The following is a 22857-nucleotide window of genomic DNA, read 5'->3' as shown; positions in this document are numbered from 1 at the left end:
ACTCTCTGATCACAGTGACAGAAGGAAGGACTAGAATGTGCTTTGCACCTTTTCCATTAGCGTCTTATACAGATATTCAAGTTGTGCACTGCAGAAATGCATTACAGCTAAAAAGTGGATCGAATAGCAACCTTTGTAAAATACCTTCACTAATTTGACATTTTTTTCCTCTTTTGTAATAAATATGTCCACTCCAATCATATATCAGTCTATTGATCAGACACTCGAGATTCATTGATCATAGGTATCAAGAGAGATTTGAAGAATTTTTAGAGGAAATGGTAGGACGCTTTTGAAGGAAAGTCAGCATGAGGAGAATTTTCCAGAAAAAAAATTCACGAAGAGGTCCCAGACACAGGTCCACAGAAATGGAAGACTCATGTGTAGTGCCCAGAACTCCAAAGGATAAGACACCATGGCTCTCCCAAAAAGCATGTGGTTGGCCAAGGGGCCACTACTGAAGCTGTTCTACCACATGTTTCCTGTGTGATCAGTTGAATTTGACCATTCCATAGCTCTCCTCCTATTCTATCAGCTTCCAGCAGTAAGCTCTAACACCTACCTCATTGCTCAGTGGGACTGACAAAGAGCATGTAGACTGACCAGTCTTCCAGGATCTGAGCTAAAAATTTTCTTAGAACATAGTTGTGATTGTAAAAGTAAAGACTCTGTGTCTAATTAAACATCAGTCACACTTTGAATTCTGAAGACAGAAATGGTTAAGGAGTGAAAGAAAAGAAATAACACATGATTCTATGTAAGGAAGATAAGACAATGTTCTACTTTCAGAATTATGTGTTTTCAAATGAATTTTGTTGTGGGGTTTTAAGAAACATGTGTTAGCCATATAATGAATGATTGTTATCCTTAATATACTATGTTATCTCTCATCTCTTTTGCTGTCCCTTGGTTATCTCATATTGTTACAGTATCTCACTTTGTTACCTGATATATCGGATATATTTGTATTTGGTTATCTGAAATTGGATAGGGAAGTGGGGAAAACAAGATGAGGAGTGGGGGTGGGGGGGAGGGAAATGGGGACCAAGACATGTGAAAGGGTATCAATGTATGGGAATTAATGCACCATCTATCTGGCAAATATCATGTAACCCTTCTATTAATTACAATAAAAATATATGAAAAAATATGACATCAACAAAAAAAAACGTGTTATAAGCAATACCATGAACAGTGAAAATTAAGCACGCATACTGTGCTTGTAAGCATCAAAAGAAGTAAATTATTTGAAGGCAAATGAAGTGCTGTTTTAAAATATATAAACAAGTGAAATAAAATTCAAATGAATTTTTAGGATTAATATTGATTTCTCCAGATTAGAAAACATGATGCAAAACTAGACTTTAAAATGTAATTTGAATGAATGTCCTGAACTAAAACAATTTAAACAATAGATCTGAAATTTACTAGGGAATGGAATAATATAATGTGGAGAGAGTCGTTATACATGAAGAAATAAAAAATATGCATAGAAATTTTTTTATCAAAATGTCTTCTGTTGACATACTCAAATAATCATGGTAATGATTACATAAAAACCTTTTACAGAAAGGATTCATGCTACATTTAACTTAGTTGGTAGTACCTTGGCTTCTCAAAATTAACAAAAATGTGAATAAAATCCATCTAAATTAGTTAATTTACATTTATTCATTCATTAAAATAAAAATTGCTTAAAGCTTTCAGTTGTAGAAAGAGAGTAATATCTTTCACTCAAGTATTGGTACAAGTAAGATTTATTTATTGGTTTATTTATTGGCAATATAGGAGTTTGAAATCAGGACTTTATTCTTACTAAGGAAGTGCTCTGCCTCTTAAGCCATGAATCCAGGTATACAGCAAGCTTTGAAAATGCCATAAGTTTTTTTTAAAGGAACATAGTTATTTTATAATAAACATATAACAATTTTATAATACATTTTTGTGAATTGGGGCTTAAATTCAAGACCTGGGTATTTTCCCTTAGTTTTTTCACTCAAATCTAGCTCTCTACCCCTTGAGCCATAACTCTACTTCCATGTTTGTGTGTTTGATTAAAAATAAGTCTCATGGACTTTCCTGCCTGAGCTGGCTTGGAACCACTATCCTCAGATCTCAGCCCCATAAGTAGTACTACTGTCTGTGCCAGCAATGCCTGACTAGACTGAACAGCTTTTAAAGCCATGTCTCTAATCTATTCAACTTTTGTGGGCTAATACATTGCTTTATAGATCATTTCCACTGCTAACAAAAGAATCTTTAATTATGCAATTACCTGAACAGCCTTTTCAAATGGCCAGGAGGAAAAGTACTAGGTAGGGAAACCTGTCTTTGGGTTTCCCATAATATTATAGCTTTCTTTCTATATTTGTATAAAGGAGCTAATAATACAGTTTTATCATAAAACAGAAACTGGTTCAAATCTCTCTTGCATATTTAATCATTTTTAAGTGCTGTTGTGAGAGCTTGTGCAAGAATTAAGTATCATAATTTAGATGAAATATTTTGTAGTAGGTGTTATGTTAATCATTACCATAGCTTATTTTTTTCTCTCTCAAAATAATAGGTGTACTTTTGCATACTAGGTCTATTATTTCTTTCATTTTTGAAGCTTACATTAACAATTACATTCAGCCAATATTCTGTGAGCCTGAACTGCATCCTTTGTGCTCTGGCTTAAGGATTCAATGGTAAACAGGACAAGCATGTTTTTTTTTCCTCCACATTCACACAGCTCATGTTAGAATGGGTCAGAGTGGATAAGAAAACAAGTCTTCAAGAAAGGACAAGTACTATGAAGGCAATACAATAGAGGTTGTGATATTAACAGTGCTGGAAGTAAGATATATGTCATTGGAAAGACTTCTGAACTTAAATACAAGTAATAAGGATGAATGAGTCATATGGACACGAGGAGTCCTGTGGAAATGAGAACATTCTAGATCATGGTTAAGGGCTCTGAAGCAGCAATCAGCTTGGCATTGTGTGGGGAAAATAAAATGGGTATGGTAGTAGCAAACTCTGCTAGCCAGTCATGAACGACCACAGCAGAAAACAGGAAGATCATTAAAGTCATATAGGTGAGTATTAAATCAGCACTAAGTTATTCTACTACAACCAATGTTTTCCAATCAACACCTGTGTGTGTGTGTGTGTGTGTGTGTGTGCACATGTGTGCACATGTGCTTCTATGATAAACATTCAGAATAGATAAATACAGTTACAGATACAGATACAGATACGGAAACAGACGATATGACGGACTAACCACTGAGACAAGCTACTTCTGACTTCTAAATTCCATTTCTATTTCAGTTATCCTTTGGATAAAGTCACTTGATGGGTCAATATGACTTTTGTCTACATCAAGTCCTAACCTGTAGTTTTAGGTAAACAAAATTGATCAAGAAGAAGCTATCCTTCCTAGATTGTAATGCAGTCATCTACTTACTCTACTAGCCATGTAAACATTTTGATCTGTTTTGGAGAGAGCACAAAAACTTAGACGGGTAGGTGGTATCACAAGGAGACAGTGGTAGTAGAAAGAGTCATTCTAATTTTAATAATGAGTCAACACTTTAAGGCTGACCAGTACAGGGGTGATATTTTGATGAAGATACAATATAACAAATGATCAATGTATAAAACAGTTAACCTTAGAAGCAGGTCTTCCTGGGGTTTTCAACTTATAAAATTTGAATGGGTTATAAGGCATAGATTTGGGGAAACCTGAATGTTCCACGATCAATTTCAAATAAAAAGTAAATTTCCAGTGTATCACCAGATTTATTATTATGCCTAATATTACAGAGTATAATCATCCATTTTGATTCATTACTTGGCAATGATAGAACTGAGTGCCTTCCCCCTTAAAAATTCAGAATTATTTTAGAACATTTATGAAAGATAAAATAGTCATATTAGGAACCAATGAAGTGACAAGGGCAATTATGAATCTCAGGTGCACTGATTAGATATTTCTTATGCATCTAACCCTGACTTCAAGTTCACCTTCTTACATGGAGTTCACCCCTCATAATGTCTTCTGTGTCTGTAGAAGCCACTCTCTCATGAATGCTTAAATTCTCCAAATGGAACTAATATAATAAATCAAGAAAGTGTAAGGGTTACACTTCAAATTGCCCAATCCTTTCAAATGCATTTCTTTCTCTATAAAGTTCAACAAAAGTAACACACATATCATAGATACAGAACTCAAATATTAGACAGGTGCTGGTGTCTCATATCTGGAATCATATTCAGGAGGTTGAGATGTGAAGATCACAGAGTGAAGCGAGTCCAGGCAGACAAATCCAGGAGATTCTCATCTAATTAACTAGCAAAAGCCTGAAGTGGAGCTGTGGCTCAAGTGATAAGAGTCTTTAGAGGAAAAAACTACAGCAATAGTACAAGGATCTGTCTTTAAGCCCCAGTACTTTTGTGTGCACACTCACGTGCATGTGGGGACACACACATGCACGCATGCGTGCACGCGCGTGCACACGCGCGCACATATGCACACACACACATATTAGAGGAAAATGGAGACAAATTTCTAGTAAAAGCAAAAGGTGAAATTTGCACAAAGCCTCATCCAGCAAATTTAAGAATATTAACATGCCCTATATTCACATGTTTAGGCTAGTGTAATTGCTGAGATCTGTGAAATGTAGAGCCACTCTACATCTGGATATTTAAGAGATTGCTTTGTCTTTAAGACTATTGCAGATCAGTAATGGGATAAGACAACATCAATCAAGACTAGACAATCCCAAGACTAGACAAATGTTTCCAATGCAGGTTAGCTTAAATAATTTTTGAAAAATGATTGAAGTGGCTTCTCTCATCATTTTATTTTTTTCTTTCCCATATATTTTTATTGTAATTAATAGAAGGGTTACATTATATTCACCAGATAGAAGGGACATTACTTCACATACATTGATACCCTTTCTCATGTCTTGGTCCCCATTTCCCTTCCCCCAACCCTGCCCCTCATGATTTGGTAATAGAAATGTGAGGTGAGGAATAATAGCTATAATTGGGTGGTGTTGATCAGATAAATTGTTATAAATTTAATTGTTAGCATACATCATTTCAATTATACCTCTTATCATTTGCCTCTTGCACATAAAATAACAGAAACCCAGAAATTGAATGGCATTTAACCAGTCCCTACTGGATCTAAAGATTGTTTGTTTGCTGTAGAATCATTGCAAAATGCTCCCTTATAATTAAATAAGAAGATGGAAGACAGCATGTTCAATGTTTTCACCAGAAAGAAATGGTAAATGTTTGAGGAGTCATATATTAACATAATTTACACATTAAATAATGCATACATGCATTAAAACATTATGTCATCCCATTAATATGTAGAAGCTCTATGATTTTATCCATTTAAAATCAATTATTAATGATAAAATTTTTCTTAGAATAAGAGGTAAATATTTGGTAGACAGTGGTGAAAACAGGAGAAATAAGCCAGAGTTAGTCTCCAAGAAACAGGAATAAGGATGGTGTTGGCTCCAGTGAAAGATTCACTCCCTACCACTTCAGGAGCTAGGTAATACTTCTTTTGCACTATGGTTAGGAAAACAGTTAACTTAACTGCTATCCTGGACAGTCTGGTCTACAGCACAGTAGCTGAGGTCACATATCCTGAAGGCAAAAGCTGTGGTTGAAATTTTCATATAAAATATATGCAAAGATTAGCTTTTAGCTCCTCTGGATTCTGCATCAGTTCAGGGATAGGCCTTTGTATGAATTTGTAAGAGACCAAATTTAAACCATGCAGTCAAAATATTTTTGAGAGCATGTCCATTTAAATGCATACATAAATACACAACTACAACTGAAGTTAAAAAAGAAAAGAGTGTTTATGCATGTGTGAAAACTAAACTCAGGCAAACTCTCTGGGGGTGCCATGCAAGCCTTGGATGTTTCAAAGTTAATAGCAGCCTGATAATTACTGTCATTTAATTAGAAATTTGCAAGGTCAAACCAAGAGACTTGTTATTTCCCTTTGGGCACTAAGCATAATGGAAAAAAGACCAATATAACCCACAGAAAAAAAAGAATAGATAAGAAGATGTGATATAATTTTATATAAATACAAACTGCCTAAGTGCAGACCATGAAGTTGTCTTACTAGGTAATTACAGATGTGCTGTTTTCATCAGCTGGAACTTTTCTTAGAATCTTTTAAGTTTCCTAAATCATATCCTATCTGCAAAAACACAGCTTTCATAAGATATCACATATGTTCCTTTTCTTCTCTTCTAGTCATGAAATACCTGTTCTTATTAATAAGTTGCTCCAAATTAAGTATTTTCAAAATTTTAAATTCATGCTTCATCATATTAAGCAGTAGTTTAGGGGCCATATTTGAATGTGTTTATTATTGATTAGTGAGTAATATTCTTTTCATCCCCAGTTAATGGAAAGAAAGTGAGTATGGAGTATCTCTATAATATGTGTCACTTCCCAAAGTCTAGGAGTGACAGAGAAGATGGTTGGTCTCTGACTGAATATTGGTCTCTTTTTTTTTAATTAACACTGATTTTTATTGTAATTAATAGAGGGGTTACATTTGTATTTGCCTGATAGAAGGTAAATTACTTCTCACACACTGATGTGCTTCTCAGGTTTTTGTCCCCATTTCCTCCCCTTACCCCTCCCCTCATCTTATTTCCCTTCCTTCCCTTTCCTATTTCAAATAAACAAATGTATATACAATATACCAGGTAACAAAGTCAAATACTGTAACAATATGAGATTAACCAAAGGGCAACAAAAGAGAGGAGAAATAACAGTACATTACGGAAAACAATCACACATTATAAAGCTCTTGTTTCCATATCTTTTACATCATATTTCAAATTGAATATTGGTCTCTTAACCAAGCATGCACATGGCTTCTCAGTACTCATACTTCATGCTACTTCAAGTCTATTACAGTTAGAACATAAGGTCTTCCCGTGTCCACTCCTACACAGGAATCATTGTGAATTACTTATGCTAATTAGGAAACTTACTGAGGTATTCCCTCAATTTTCAGCGATTTTTGGTACCCACTACTCTCTAGCTGGCAAATTGTTTACTTTGGGACCCCTTCCCTAAGACTTATAAGTCACATTGTGTCACCCCAAAAGATAAGAAAAACTCCCAACCCTGCATCCTATAAGTAAAACATTGCTTGGAAATAAAGTCTCTGCAGATTAAGTCAAGTTAAGATGAGATATTTATGATGGGCTATCACATGTTCAGGCTAGCATTGTTCCTTACAAGAAGAAAAGAATAGCCCCATGACCAACAAAAGAAGAAGAAAAAGGAGGAGGAGGAGGAGGAGGGGCAGGGGCAGGGGAGAATGGGTGCTGGTCATTCAGGGCTATAATCCAAACTAGTCATGAGGATTACATTTTGTAGCTAGCTCAGTCAATGAGACTCTTATTTCCAATTAACCACCAGAAAACCAGAAGTGGTATTGTGGCTCAAAGTGACAGAGCATTATCCTTGAGCAGAACAGCTCAGGGCCAGCACCCAGGTTCTGGGTTCAAGGCCCATGCTAATGATCATCATCATCAACAACAACAATAACAACAAAAATAACAGAGAAGAAACTATCAGGAGGTGAAGCTCAAATGATAGAACATATGTCTGGAAAGCATGAGGTCCTGAATTAAAAAGAAACTATCAGAATAAACAAACACATAGGAAAGACATCATGAAGTGAAAGAAGCAGAGATTACTACGTCACTGCAAGTATAGGAATACCAACCAGGGTCTGATGGTTACTGCCAGGGGCTAGAATGAAATAAAGGAGGACTTCTCTCAGTCCGAAAGGGATTGTGGCTCTGTTAACCCTTTTGTCGGAGATATCTAGCCTCCTGTATCAGGGAGAATAAATCTCCTTTTGCTAAGTATCCATTTTTGGATACTTGATTTTGGAAACTCTAGGGAATCATTCGTCTTTCACGTGGTACTTTTAAGTTGCAAAGGGGCAGCAGACGTAGAAAAAAAGGATGCAGATATCTGCTGTGTAAAATGCTCTGGCTGACCTACCCGTATCACACAAACCAAATGTAAAAGCCCAACCAGTCAACACAATAAACCTTCTTGGACAGCATTTTTTTTCTGGTATATGCATTCACTTCTTGCCTGCTGACCAAATAATTGTTTGCTATCCCAAGGAATTTAATATACATGTTTCCACATTTGAAAACTCTGGCCTCACCAAGCTTGTCCTTAAGTATTTTCTGTAAGGCAGTGCAAAAGACACATAAAATGAAGAATCTAGAACAAACTTACACAGGATTTGCTTCCTTCCTAAGTCCCACAGAATGATCATCATTTTGTTATTAGCACAAATCCTGGGGATAGGTGCTAATAATAGATTATCCTCAAATGATCCTCAAACTCTATGGAAATCTTTGATTGAAGAAGAATATATAAGGCTTTCTGTGGAATCAAGTCTCTCTCTCTCCTAATTCATAATAATTTTAGAATAAAAGATATATTCTGTCAAAAATCTGATCATATCTGAAGGATAAAGTGATAGCTGAAAATTTTGTTTGCTCATTTCAAACATAAAGAAAACTTCAAAAGACAGGTTCTCATTGTGGTTAGAAATTTACTTGCATTAACTTACATTTTAACAAATAAAACCCTTCACTATTTGAATTTCAGATAGTTTCTTCTAATTGGAACCTCCTTCAGAAATGCTCATAGCAGGAATGTATCATTTAAATCACACAGTTATTGAATATTTCTACTTGCATATGCAACAGAATGAAAATACAGTCACGAATACTTCCACATGCTTCTAGACACCTTCATTTAGCCATATTTCAATATCCAATTTCAGATTTCTATCATTTTGAAATAGCTCTGCCTTACCCATTGTGGGCAAGACTATTAGTGTACATTTCAATTTTCTAATGCAATGTCTACCTTTGTTAAGCAGGCATTACTTTGTAGGTACAACCCTAATATTTGCAATTCTAGCTAGTATATTTGCAGTGCACCATGAAAAATTAGTAATTTATGCTTAACTATTTTCCTTAAAACCTGTTTTTATTATGAGGAAGGTGGTTTCCTAACAGGTTTTCAAATACATAGGTTTCTGTACAAATATCGACCCTTTGTTGTGCAACCATTTATTGATGTACAGCTAAGGTATGAGAACAATCCAAATGCCCTTCAATGGACAAATAAATCTAGAAAATTCTATACATATTTATATATAATATATATGTTGTAAGACTTTACTTAGCAAATGCCAAATGGGGAATAGAATTTTTTTTCTCCCAGACTTGGTGTTAGGTGGTCTGTCCTTGTTGCTAAATGGCTCTATTTAGTTCATTCAGTCATTCATTTATTAACTCCTTTGTGCCAGGTTTTGTGTTGTATGCTGGGGATACAACAGCAAGCAGGCTTCCAGGAGACCTGTTCTCTTGAAAATTTCATTTGCATGCATGAGGATGCATGAGGATGGTAAAGTAAAAAAGATAATTAAGAAGTAAAAAGATACTTAAAAAGTGGGGTATATGTTCATTGTTATTGACAGCTACCAGTATTTGAATTCAGGTTTCCAGAATAGTTATACAGTTAGCCATCCTTTGGAAAGGCTCTTCATGATGAGGCTATGGTAACTTCTGATGGCAGAAGATGGGGTAAGGAGGTGTCTATAAATGGAGGAGTCATTCTGGATTGTTGTGTTGGACACATGTGACCTACTCAGTAAACATTGCTGAATTTTAGCTGCCTTTCTAGGGAATTTTGGGACTCTGAAGCAGTTGAGGTTGCTGAAAATCAGCATGCATGCCCAGAGATCATATGAGTGAGTTTAGTTTTAATGTAATTATTACTTGAAGTCTTTCAAATTCCAGCTGAAAAAATTTACACCTCTCTCTCTCTATCTATCTGTCTCTCTCTCTCGCTCTCTCTCTCTCTGTCAAAGGATAAAGATATATTTCTCTTTGAAAATGGAAATAAAAGAAAGCAACTCATCTTTGCCAGTGATCACTGAATGTATATACCTTAAACAGGCCAAAATTTTGTTAACTAAACAGATACTTAAAATGAACTTATGGAATAAGTTCAAAAATACTTATTCATTTAAAAATATAATCATAAAAATGGTAATCAACAAAAATACCAAAATAACAAAAATGAACTAAGGAACTAAGAAACTGAATAAATCTATCAATCATATAATAAAAGTATAAATATAAAAGAAGTGCAAATTTGAATCTGAATAAACTTACCATAAAAAGTCTGTCTCAAAAATATGTACATTTGCTGAATGCTATCACTCTGAAATTGGATCTGTCTTTTGACTGGGCCAAGATAGTTTAATGATGTTCCTTCTTACTTCCCCACGGTAACACCAACTGTCAGACATTACAGACTTCTGCTAGCTTTCAGTGTTGGCTGAGTGTCCAGTGCTAGTGTTCCTCCCGGTTATCACCCCATTATTGTAAATAGTTCATATGATATTCTCTTTGATTTTTTTAATCCATCCTTCCAGAGCAGAGGAGGATTCCTGCTTTTATTTTTTTTTGTAGGGGTCCTGGAGCTTGAATTGGGCCTGTGGGCTGGCCCTGAGATCATCAGCTCAAGGCTACCGCCCTACACTTGAGCCAAGCCCCACTTCCCATTTTCTATAGGCTCATTGCAGGTAAGAGTCTCAGGTCTGTTTGTGCTGGGCTGGCTTTGAACCTTGATCCTCAGATCTCAGCCTCCTGAGTAGCTAGGATTACAGGCATGAGCCACCGCACTCAGCTTAGACTCCCTGCTTTGACCACTACTTTACCTTTTGTGGCCCCAGCCACAAAAAGTATTACTTTCCCCTTCGCCATCTGGTAGACTTGCTTGAATATATTATTTGTTTTTTAGGTCCTTCTCTTGAGCTTGCTGACTCATTTCTTGAGATCTATTTGATCTACTCAAGCTACTTAAAGACTGCTCAAGTTAATTTAAGGTGAACAGGATACTATACACCTATAAAAAGCAATGAGGAATGCCCCAGTTTATATAGTGACCTAAGTCTTATATAAGAAAGATGAAAATAAAAACACATACCTATTTTGCTTCTTGTTTCAAGGGGAATTACTGAAAGGAAAAGAGAGGAAAATAGTAAATGTGACTATTTATGGGGAAAAGAACAGAATGAATATATCTAGAGTCAGGAATTTAATGTTACATTGAGTATCTTTTAATATTTTAACTTTTAAAGACAAATGAATAAGCTGTCTTCAGAAAAAGACATTATACATCTAGATGTTATTGGCATGATTCCATGGTAGACCTTTTATATCTACAGGTTTATGTAGCAAATAAAACAACATTGTTGAAGTAAAAATTTGAATGTTCAGTATACCAGCATTCAGCACTGTATCAAGTATGTTTCATTCCTTTTTTCCCACAACGTTGCCCAATTTTCACTAAACAGAGGCTCCCTTTTGACAGCTAAAATTTCTACTTTATCACATAAACAGAACTTTTCCCTTGCTTTGAGGGAGGAAAATTATCACAAAAGGGTTGTGAAATACTAAGCAGATCACACGATTTAAACAAAAGTAAAGGTTATGTAAGATTGACCAACTGTATATCTGAGCATCCACTAAGATACATAAATATACATGTGGTAACTTAATCTATGCTTTCAGAAATTTTTGATTTTTAAATTATTTTTCACCATGCTGGGTAAAAACCAAGTTAGGAATCACGAATGCCTTTGATTTCCTTCTTTCTCTTGATACTTTCCTCTCCCTTGTATTGTGCCAGTTTTGATCACTACAATTTGATTCTATATGATATTATCTTTGGGAGAAATTGGGCAAAGAATATATGGAAACCATTTGCAACAATTTCTTTGTGAGTCTAAATTATTTTAAAACTAGAAAGTAAACCTGGAAACCACAGACTTAGAACATTTTTTTAAACTCGTATTCTTGAAAAAAAGGAAGTAGACAACTTCTATTGTAATAAAGAAGGTAAAAAGAAAAATACTATGATCTGGTAGAAAACGAAGGATCCAACCATCAGTTCAATGGGGATTTGTCAGTCTTTCTCTGTGACTCTGTCCTCAAATACCTTCTTCCTTTCTTCCTTTCTTTCCATCTTGTCTTTTCTGCCCTCAGTTTCCATGTCTTTCTGTGGTTTCGCCCCTCCTCCCATCCATTCTATTCCTGCAACTGCAAGATGATCTCTTCACATCTCCCTCCCCTTCCCTGGTTTTCTCTGCCTTTGATTTTATTCTTTCTCTTACTCCCTCCTGTCAATTAAGGACAAGGAAAAACATTTGTGTAAGTAATGAACAAATTCAACCTGAGAAAAAACACATCTGCTTCACGTTGGAAGTCCTTCTGGGCTATAAGTAACACTGATTGCAAAAGATTAGATATAAAAGCATGTGCTAAATAAATGAAACATGAGGTAAAATATCACTATTGTAATAACTGATTTAGTTAAGTTCCAAAAGGAAATATTCACAAGGAAGAAAGCAAAAGGGACATCACGAACATATAGACATATTCTTAATGCAAAAGAAAAAGAGCTGGGTGCTGGTGGCTCACAACTGCAATCCTAGCTTATTAGGAAGCTGAGATATGAGTTCAAAACCAGCCCAGGCATAAAATCCCTGAGATTCTTAACTCCAGTTAACCACCAGAAAATTGAAAGTGGCGCACTAGCCTTGAACTGAAGAGGTCAGGGATGGCACCCAACGACAGAGTTCGATCCCCACAACTGACAAAAACAAAACAAAACAAAACAAACACTTGAGACGTCTTCTAATTTTTAGGGTAATCTTTAACTATTCATTTGCTTCCATTTTACCATGAATACATTTGGCTGGATTTTCACCAAAGATGAAGCTAAAGTTCTCGAGGGTATGAGAGCCACGTTACTACTATGTAGATCACACAGCTGCTCCAGGGCTGTGTTCTCCAATAAGAAGTAGTAGTAATTGCCTGACGAATGTAACTGTAACCCCACTATACATTATCTCGACAATAAAAATTTTTAAAAGTAGTAGTAGTTACTGAACTATGCAGATTTATTTCTCTGAGCAATAAAAGAACTCATGCACTACAGACATAGTTTGATTTCTTATCAAAAGAGAATAGAAGCCCTTTACTTGGCTATAATGTGTTCTTTATCTGTGCTGACTTTTGTGACAGAAACAATGCATGTTATCTGGGGTATCAGCTGGGCACTGGTGGCTCATGCCTGTAATCCTAGCTACACAGGTGGCTCAGATATGTGGTTTGAAGCCAGCACAGGCAAGAAAAGTCTATGAGACTCTCACCTCCAATTAACCATCAAAAAGCTGGAAGTGGAGCTGTGATTCAAGGGTAGGGTAGCCTTGAGCACAAAAGCTCAGGGACAATGAGTTCAAGGGACAGTGAGTTCAAGACTCTGAGCTGGCACAAAATAATTTAAAAAACTCCAAATCTAAAAACAAAATACAGCCTAGAAAAATAGATAAAGCTTTGGAGCAAGAAAGTGGTCTTTCCCCTTTCTCTTTCTCAGTGTGAGAGCACAGAGACTTAACACTTTAATGTGCTTAATTTCATTTACACACACACACACACACACACACACACACAACTTCACTGTGATCATTTTGCCCTTTAAACTTTCTTGAAAGACCTAAAACTCTATTTTTAATCTATGGTATGTCTTATAATCAAGATAAAAGCACTGGTTTTCCTAACAGGAAATATGATAAAGAATTGCTTTAAAAAGCTCTCAACCCACTGTCTCCTAACTTTAGGATTTATAATCATCATTGGCAGTAGGAAAGAGACTTTTCCTTCTGCTGCCACAAATGCTATAGAATCTGGTTCAAAATCCTCAATAATTAACTCTTTCCACATTATTCATTTAGATTTAAAATGTATTGTGTTTTAATTTCCTGTGACAGCTCCCTGGGCTCTTTTATTTTGCCTTGCCCCATTCAACTCTTACAGCTAATTTGTGGGCATACAAGGCAGGATAAAAGAAGCAAAAATGAAGCTCAGAGAAGGAGAGTAAATTGTGTGAAGAAACATAGTAAAAGAGAAACCAGAAGATTCAAATCTTTAGAACTAAAATTTAGAATTAAAATAAAGAACTTTATGTAGGTTTGCATTTTAATTATAGTTGGCAATAGTTTTCTGAAATCCACTGGTTTTCTCATATTTCAGAAGGACTATCCACACTGTACACACTGTGGAGATTTAAAAGTTTAAAGTTTTGAATTTGGAGTATTCTTGTTCTTTGATATATAATTTAACAATTACCAATATTCTGAAGTATTTCCTGAAGTACAGGAAAGTCCCACCTCACCCAAGCAAACACCAATGAGAGGCAATTTTCTAAAATGCTGAGAGTATGGTTTGTAATTTTCTCCTGAATATATTTCACTACAAATGTTCAAAAATGCTACATCTTAATTTAAAAAAAAAACCCTTTGTGTTGAGATTCTCTATGATTTGATAAAGTTCTCTTCTTTGCTATAATTTATGGGGAGGGGAGAAAGAATTGACTTACTCTCTGACCTCATTTTTTTTTTTTGCCAATCCTGGGGCTTGAACTGAGGATCTGGGCACTGACCTTGAGCTGCCTCAAGGTTAACGCTCTACCACTTGAGCCACAACACTACTTCTGGCTTTTTCTGTGTATGTGCTACCAAGGAACTGAACTCAGCATGCAAGGCAAGCACTCTCGCACTGGGCCACACTCCTAGTCCCTGACCTCATAAGAGAGAAAGGAAAAGCACCTTTCTCAGCTCTTTTCTTAACTTGGAAGGTATTCTTCCATTTTCCCTCGCAAGACCCTTAAGACCTACCTCTATGTTCTGTCTTCCATTTCTGCCATAAGGCCAAAGATGAATGAATGCAATTGTTTTACAAAGAGAATCAAAACTCACATTCCTTAAGCACATGGGCAAAATACCATGCCCAAACCTTGTTATATTCAGTATCTCATTTAGTCCTCACAGAACCCCAGAGATGAAAACCCTACTGCTAATCAATTGGCTGGCCATGGCTAGACAGTTGATCTATGACAACTTACCTAGATAAAAAAAGGATGGGGTTAGAACTCTGATTTATTTGAGTCTACTTAAAAAAAAGAAACTATCAGACTTCAATTATTCCCCAAGATAATCAATGTCAGAAAACACATGAAGATGCATTGCTACCTGTTTTCACTCTGTGATATTTTTCTCCCAGAAAGAGCTCTCTCTTATTATACTGTTAAAGCGCCCACTATGAAAGGGGAAAGCACATTTGGCTTGGAAAAAAAATCAATCATTTGGAGATCTTTTCTAGCTTCTGTGTTATAGCTGTTAGTACAAATCTAGAAACTAGAAGCATTCAAAAGAGAAAAAAAGAAAACATCCTTTATACTAACAGTTTAAAGTAAAAGGTAAAAGATGTAGCTTTGGGGAATTCATAAGAAACTGGAAGGAAAATAATCAATGAAATGCCTCTTAATCTATCCTGCAAATGACAACAAGGAAGTGATTGCTTTTCCTCATAGCTTGTACACGATCAGAAAGAAGACACGCAAAAGATAATGAGAACACTTACATGACACCTAAACTACCCTGTGGTTACTTCCTTTCTTTCCTGCATTAGTCTAAAATTATTTCATGCATGCAACCACTTCCCATATATTTATGAAGAAAATATTATATGCCTTGAACTATATTATTTTCTTGTTAGTCTATTGGTCTTTTTGAAGTCTGGGCAATGCATTTCATTTCTGTTATTTCCTGCATAGCAACTGACCCACAATTCACTAAATAAGCATGTGGTGACTGGAAAAACATTTACTTGTAGTAGAATTTGTGGGTTTTAGGATCATAAACATCATTGTTGTACAAATGTTTTGCATATTCTATAAACATGAACCACAGTCTTTTGCAAGGATTGGATATGCTAGCTATTCTATGCAATAACTATGCTTCAAGAGGTTCCTTGAATGATCATACTTTAAATGGTTAAAAATAAAGGCCCTGGGGGCAAGAAAAATTAGGTTACAACCTACCTTCACAACTTACTAGCTCTTTGAGGATACGCAGTGGGCCTAATTCATTGGTAAATGATGTGATCCCCAATACTACACACTTCATAATATTACTGGGGAGATTAAGTACAATTCTTGGTAAACTACTAATGAGGTGAAAGTAAAATGTATGCTATACAGGAAGATCTAACATTATTCTGCAAATCACATTTGAGATTCACTCATTAATCGCTCATAGTTACAGTGTCATTGTGCATAAAACTTGACAACATCTTATGATATCCAAGATGTTTACCTAAATATGGCCTGTTCTACCAAGGAATTTCAAATGTGACTTAAAAGTTTTCAGTTCATTATGTTTCCCTCATTTGTTATAATCAGTAGAAACCTTGGGCTCTCCTAGCGGATATTTGCAATAGAGCAAAACCTTGATACATAAGGCCGTATAGTATGACGCTAAATGAAAGGACCTCTAGGATATAGAAACAAAAGCCATATAATGAATGATTGTTGTCCTTAAGGTACTATGCTATCTCTCATCTCTTTTGCTGTCCCTTGGTTATCTCATATTGTTACACTATCTCACTCTGTTACCTGATATATCGGATATATTTGTATTTGGTTATTTGAAATTGGTTAGGGAAGGGGGGAAAACAAGATGGGGGTGGGGGTGGGGGGAGGGAAATGGGGACCAAGACATGTGAAAGGGTATCAATGTATGTGAATTAATGCACCTTCTATCTGGCAAATATCATGTAACCCTTCTATTAATTACAATAAAAAATATATGGAAAAAAAAGTTTCAGGTCCTAACAAACCAATCACTAAATGAGCAAGGGAACTAAAGAGAGACTTATCAAAAGAAGAGGTTAAAATGGCAGAAAAGCATATGAGAAAATGCTTATCATCCATGGTCATAAAGGAAATGCAAATAAAAACAACCCTAAGATACCACCTTACCCCAACAAGAATGGCCAAGATTTTGAACTCAGATAATGACAGATGCTGTGGGGGTTGTGGAGAAAAAGGAACCCTACTGCACTGCTCCTAGTAATGTAAACAAATTCAGCCACTCTGGAAAGCAGTGTGGAGGTTTCCTAAAGAACTGAAAATAGACCTTTTCTACGATCCCGCCATACCACTGCCGGGCATCAACTCTGAACATCATAACCAAAGATATGATAAGGACACCTACTCAGCTATGTTCATCTCTGCACCATTCACAATAGCCAGGTGATGGAAACAATCCAGATGCCCTACTGCAGATGAATGGATACAAAAAATGTGGTATATATATACAATGGAATTCCACATAGCGAACAAACAAGATAAAATAATGGCAATCGCCGGGAAGTGGATGAATCTAGAGCGAATCATGTTGAGTGAGATAATCAAGACCAAAGGAATAAAAGGCGCATAGTATCCTTAATATGTGGCTATTAGATCCAAACAGTATAAGAGCGATGACTCAATATTTGCATACCCAATGCTATGAACATGGTATTGGAAATATAAACACAACTACATAGACATAAAAATTTATGACTCAAAAGGTATCTATGTATGTGAATTAATGCACCTTCTATCTGGCAAATATCATGTAACCCTTCTATTAATTACAATAAAAATATATGAAAAAACGTTTTCAGTTCAACAAACAGATCTTAAGCCCATATTCCTGTCAGATTAAAAAAATCTTCATCACTGAGGTAGATAAAGCTAGTATTTAATCCATCCCCCCACACACTTAACAACTATCCCTCTCTACCACCACCAGACTCCATCGTGATCCTTTTATATGCATCATTGTCTTTTTGTTGCTTTTTTGTGCTAGTATGGGGTTTGAACTCAGGGTCTGGACACTGTGCCTTAGCACTGTTGTGCAAAGCTGGCACTCTAAAAACCTTCTCTTCTGCCTTTTTGGTGGGTGAACTGGAGATAAGAGTCCCCCAGACATTCTTGCTTAGGCTGGCTCAAATCAAAATCCTTGGATCTCAGCCTCCTGGGTAGCTAAGATTACAGGCATGAGACACTAGTACCTGGCTGGCATTATTGTAAATGAGATGTTCGCAGTGACCCGACAGCTGCTTTCTCTATTTAGAGATAAACAAACCAAACTGAAAATGAAAACTTAGCAGGGTAAAATAACCTATCATTATCAAATGGAAAGTGGGATAGATTTTGAGAAAAACAAGCGTTAAATCCATTGTGTGAGACATTTTTTCAGTTACTTGTTATACTTGATAGCACAAGTAATTTCATCTTAAAATAATTTCCCCCATGCCGATCAAGGATTATGAATTAGTGGCTAACATACTAGAGGAATGCATTCTCTTTAAAGCACCAATACAAATATCAATTAAATAGCAAATTAGATATACCTTCTGGCTTATGTGCAAGAAGAGACTTAGTATAGTATTAAATAGTTTTTAACTACTGGACAGTCCAGTAATTAGGAAACTGTCAAAGCTTGTTATGTTCTCTTGTAGCGGTTGGTGTTCAGAATATTTCCTGCTACTCCTGATCTGGATGTAATGTAGTTAATATGCAGCTTCAGTCAACATAAGTTCAAAGGGGACAATTTAATTATGGCTTCATGCCTTCTTAATTTTCAATTATTATGACACAAGGAAGCTGCCCCGGAAAGGGCAGTGAAAAGACATTTTACCACTTGCTTAACATCATAAAAGTATGATGAACAATTTGAAGAATGATGCTGTTTTTGTTCATTTTTACATGTTCCCCTAAGCCTATACATTAATATATACCTATCTATATAAAGCTCCATATCTCCAATATATACATAAACTTTCATATATGGCATGTGAGTGTAGTATTGGATGATTATTCTGTGAGTCACTAAGATAGTGGATGCTTACAGGTGTATTTAAAAGATTGATCTTCTGGAAAATAATGAATACTATGTTAAATTAAGCTTAAGGAGTGTTTTAATTTCTTGCAGAATTTCTGAGAAAGCTAAGAAATGTCTAACATAATTTTTAAAGAGCTAATTATAAAATCCGCCAAACTATTTGGGCAGAGGACTATAATATTGTATCTTACTTATACTAGAGTTATATGGAGCATTCTCTGAGTTATGCTGGTATAATGAATTTTTTAAAATCCTCATTTTGGTGTCAAAATGTAGTTGCTCCATTTCTACTGCTTAGTACTTATTTATTTTAAAGTTATGAATGTTCCATGTGTTATATAACTTAATCAAAAAAGAATTCCTTTGTTTGTACCAAAAAAAATAGTTTCATTTGCTCAGTATTCATCTTCATTTAAGGCACTATCACTCACCCAGTCATTCGTGTCAAGGACTAAGAATCCACGCATGACGCCTCTTTTCTTGGTCTCTCTCCCATTCTATTCATTTTAAAACTTTGACGGATGGACTTTGTGAGGCCTTGCAATCAGAATCTCTCCTCTTTATTGCCATTGCCATCACTTGAAGTCTGAGCTCAATCATTTCTCACCTCTATCTTTTCTACAAAGCAATCTAAATCTTCTCCCACTATTTCTTTGGGGGTGGGCAGCCCTTGGGCTTGAACTCAGGGCCTGGGCACTGTCCTTGAAGTTTCTCAAGGCTAGCACTCTATCACTTGAGCCACATCCTCACTCCCGGCTTTTGTGTGTTTATGTGGTACCAAGGAATTGAACCTAGGGCTTCGTGCATGCTAGGCGAGGACTCTACCACTAGGTCACACTCCAGGCCCTGTTCTCCCAGTTTTAACATTCCTCCCTTTTCTACATAGCAGCTAGAGATGTCTCTGTAAAATCCAAATTAAGTCATGCCAAATTCCTCTAAGAGTATTCCAGCAGCTTCCTGTGACACTCATTCTCCCATCAGAATGGGTTTTGGAGTGAAGAGATACAGTAGACCTTCTACAAAACAATAGCAGAAACTGTATGTATGCCTTTGATTCCTTTTTCAAAATTCTTTTATTGTAATTAATAGAAGGGTTATATTATATTCATCAGATAGAAGGTGCAGTACTTAACAATCATTGTCGATTTTGATTCTTAAATAATGCATAAAAACACGAATTACAGAGAAAAGATGAATACATCAGACAAGCTAAAATAAAGACTTTAAAACATGAATAGATACCCCCTAAACAAACATACACATGTGCATGGTAGACATGACAATAATCTTGAACACTGAAGAGGCTAAAGCAGGGAATTCCAAGTTCTAAACCAACCTGGTCTACAGAATGAGATTCTATCCCAGAAAAAGAAAAAGAATAACAGCAACCAAACACTGAATATGTAACTTAGGTAGAGGGATTTTATTAGCATATACGACTGAGAGAGAATTCTGATGTAGAGTATATAAACAATGTATATACACAATACCTTTAAAGCAACTCAAACAACAGGAAACAATGCAAAAGAACATAGAGATATAAAGACATGGGCCAGTCCCTTAAAGAATACTATTTCTTCATCAGGGCAAGTGATTATACACTTTGAGATGATTCACTGAGCTGAAATGTGTGGTGTGTGGTTTTCACTTCCATAAACATTATCAGTTTACACACCCAAATACTTCTAGACATGAGCTTACTTCCTTGGAGACTGAAGAAACTTGGCTTACTTTCAGCAGTTATTGCTACAATGATCCTCACAAAGCTTTTCACTTTTTTATTTTGAGAAGATAGGCACATTTCATTTTTTATCCCTACAGGATGCATGCTATGGAAAGCATTAGCTCTCCCAGATCACGAAGCAGTCATTAATAAGTCATTGAATCTGCCCATGTAGTTGCATTTAATTCAGATGGGGGGCTCACTATTGCCTTTTGCAGAAGATGAATAAACAAAGAATCAAAGAGCAAAAAGTATTAATATTTTAAGTATGATATTTAATTTGAAAAAAAACAAACGGGGAGATATTAGCATTGAAAGTAGAGATGAAAAAAAAAAAGGTCCGGATAAGAAATCGACTCTAGCTATCATTAAAAACATGGTCTATGTTAGAATACATATACAAGGAACTCTGGTCTTATTTAATGAACAGCTCCCCTCAGTACAATGGCAAATGGCAATGCCATCTTTTGTGGTTTGTCAATTTTTTAGGAAGCAGAGTCAATGACATGTGCCTTTCTCAGGCCCATCTGAATCCTGTTTTCCTCATTCCTGGGTTCACTGACTGCTTGGGATTCAACAGAAATGGAAGCCAGAGATAAATGCACCTTAGCAAAGCTACTTACAAAAAGGGATTCATGTGGTGACACTAGCAAGGTCAAGGAGCCCGTGTAGGCCTAAGGGCATGGTTGATGTCTGGTGGAAGGAGGTACAGCTGATGGGGGTGAGTTGTGACCTGGAGGTGTATATATTTTCTATTATTGCTAATTCTGCATTAGAAACAAGCCTGCAAGGAAAGACAAATTCATCTATGACCGGACAGAACAGTCATGAGAAATGAGAGCAAAGAAGGTCTCTGAACATGAGCAAAGAGCTTCACAAAGAGAGAATGGCCCTCTTCTGGGCACAGTGAGGGGTGGAAACTTGTTTGCAAAGTTAGAGATCCCAATCACTCCAAGGCCCTCAGAAAAATAAAACTCAACATTCCCATCCCTCCCACAGAAGAACATCAGACAAAACACCACAAAACATCCTCCAGAATAGGACAAATAGGCCTGGTGAGAGATTCTTTTCTTCTTCTTCTTAATGTCCTTCATTCCAGCAAATAAACAGATATAATTAGATTTCACAAATGGGCCTTGCTTTAGGGCAGAGGAAGGGCGGGATAAATAGTCCTAATTGGAAGCTTCTATGGTTCACAAGATAGGCCAGGAAACATCTACTATTAAAATAATTTCCTCGGATGTATTTTTTTTTTTTGCCAGTCCTGGGCTTGAGCTCAGGGCCTGAGCACTGTCCTTGGACTTTCTCAAGGCTAGAGCTCTACCACTTGAGCCTCAGCACCACTTCCGGCTTTTGTCTATGTATGTGGTACCGAGTAATCGAACCCGGGTCTTCATGCATGCTAGGCAAGCACTTTAACCACTAGGCCAAACTCCCGGCCCCATAGGATGTATTTTTAAAACACTTAAAATGCATATAGAAACAACAAAGAGATACTTTACAGAAGAGATGTAAAACTGAGGCCCTTGGAGCTAAAGCTGTTTATAAGATGTATTTCCTCACTGGCAAGGCCCGGGGTTCTGCATTTGTCAGGGACAGTAAGGGGTACATAAGTCTCCCTATCACCTAAAGGCAAGGATAGAAAAAAAAAATCTCTGGTGCTCCTGGCCATGTGATTTTTCACGCACAATAACGTCAACCCCAAATGGAATACATCTGTTTGCTCACAGGCAGGGTGGGAAATAGCAAAGGTCATGACAGCACAGGTGCCATTAAAACAAAGTGGCTCGATTAGGTCTTCATAGTTAGCAGGTGATAAATGAAGGGCAAGGTGGAGTTGGCTCCTGTAGTAATAGGACGATAATAGAGGCTCATTTGGGCTGCTATATTCCACTTTGGCTCGTGTGAGCTTTTCCATTACACACATTGCTTTTCAGGAAGGTGATAATTCAATTCAGGAGTAAGAAAGAAAAAAAAAAGAGGAAAGTAAATTAACTGAAGGCTGAGACTTGGCAAATAAGAGTCTCCACTTAGGCATGCAGAGCCCAAGGAAATATAAAAGAGGATCACTCTTAGTTTTAGGCCACAGAAAGGACTATTCGTTGGCATTTATCTTCTCACTGTGTTTGACTGCAAAGCTCTGTGATACTGGCAGGTTTGCCCCCAACTTGAAATTCAATAAACTGCATCCCAAGCTGTCAAGGCCCAATATGGCATGATGCTAAGAAACCTGGCCTTC

General features: G+C 36.4%; 1 protein-coding gene across 3 annotated transcripts in view; it reads right to left on the bottom strand.

The window, feature by feature from the left end:
- Positions 1-22857, bottom strand: part of Tafa1 (TAFA chemokine like family member 1) — a 421871-nt gene that overhangs the window by 165365 nt on the left and 233649 nt on the right. For 2 of the 3 annotated variants that reach the window (XM_090323835.1, XM_090323844.1), the window contains exon 3: positions 11086-11115. The exons of the other annotated variant lie outside the window; for it this stretch is intronic. In XM_090323835.1, the coding sequence (XP_090179961.1) occupies positions 11086-11115 (30 nt within the window). The remainder of the gene's footprint in view (positions 1-11085; positions 11116-22857) is intronic. 3 annotated transcript variants of the gene reach the window in all.

This window comes from Megascapheus bottae, chromosome 2 (genome assembly GCF_031878675.1).
Source record: "Megascapheus bottae isolate mThoBot1 chromosome 2, mThoBot2.hap1, whole genome shotgun sequence".
NCBI lineage: Eukaryota > Metazoa > Chordata > Mammalia > Rodentia > Geomyidae > Megascapheus > Megascapheus bottae.
The sequence above is the reverse complement of the archived record's forward strand: the minus strand, read 5'-3'. Positions and strand labels throughout refer to the sequence as shown.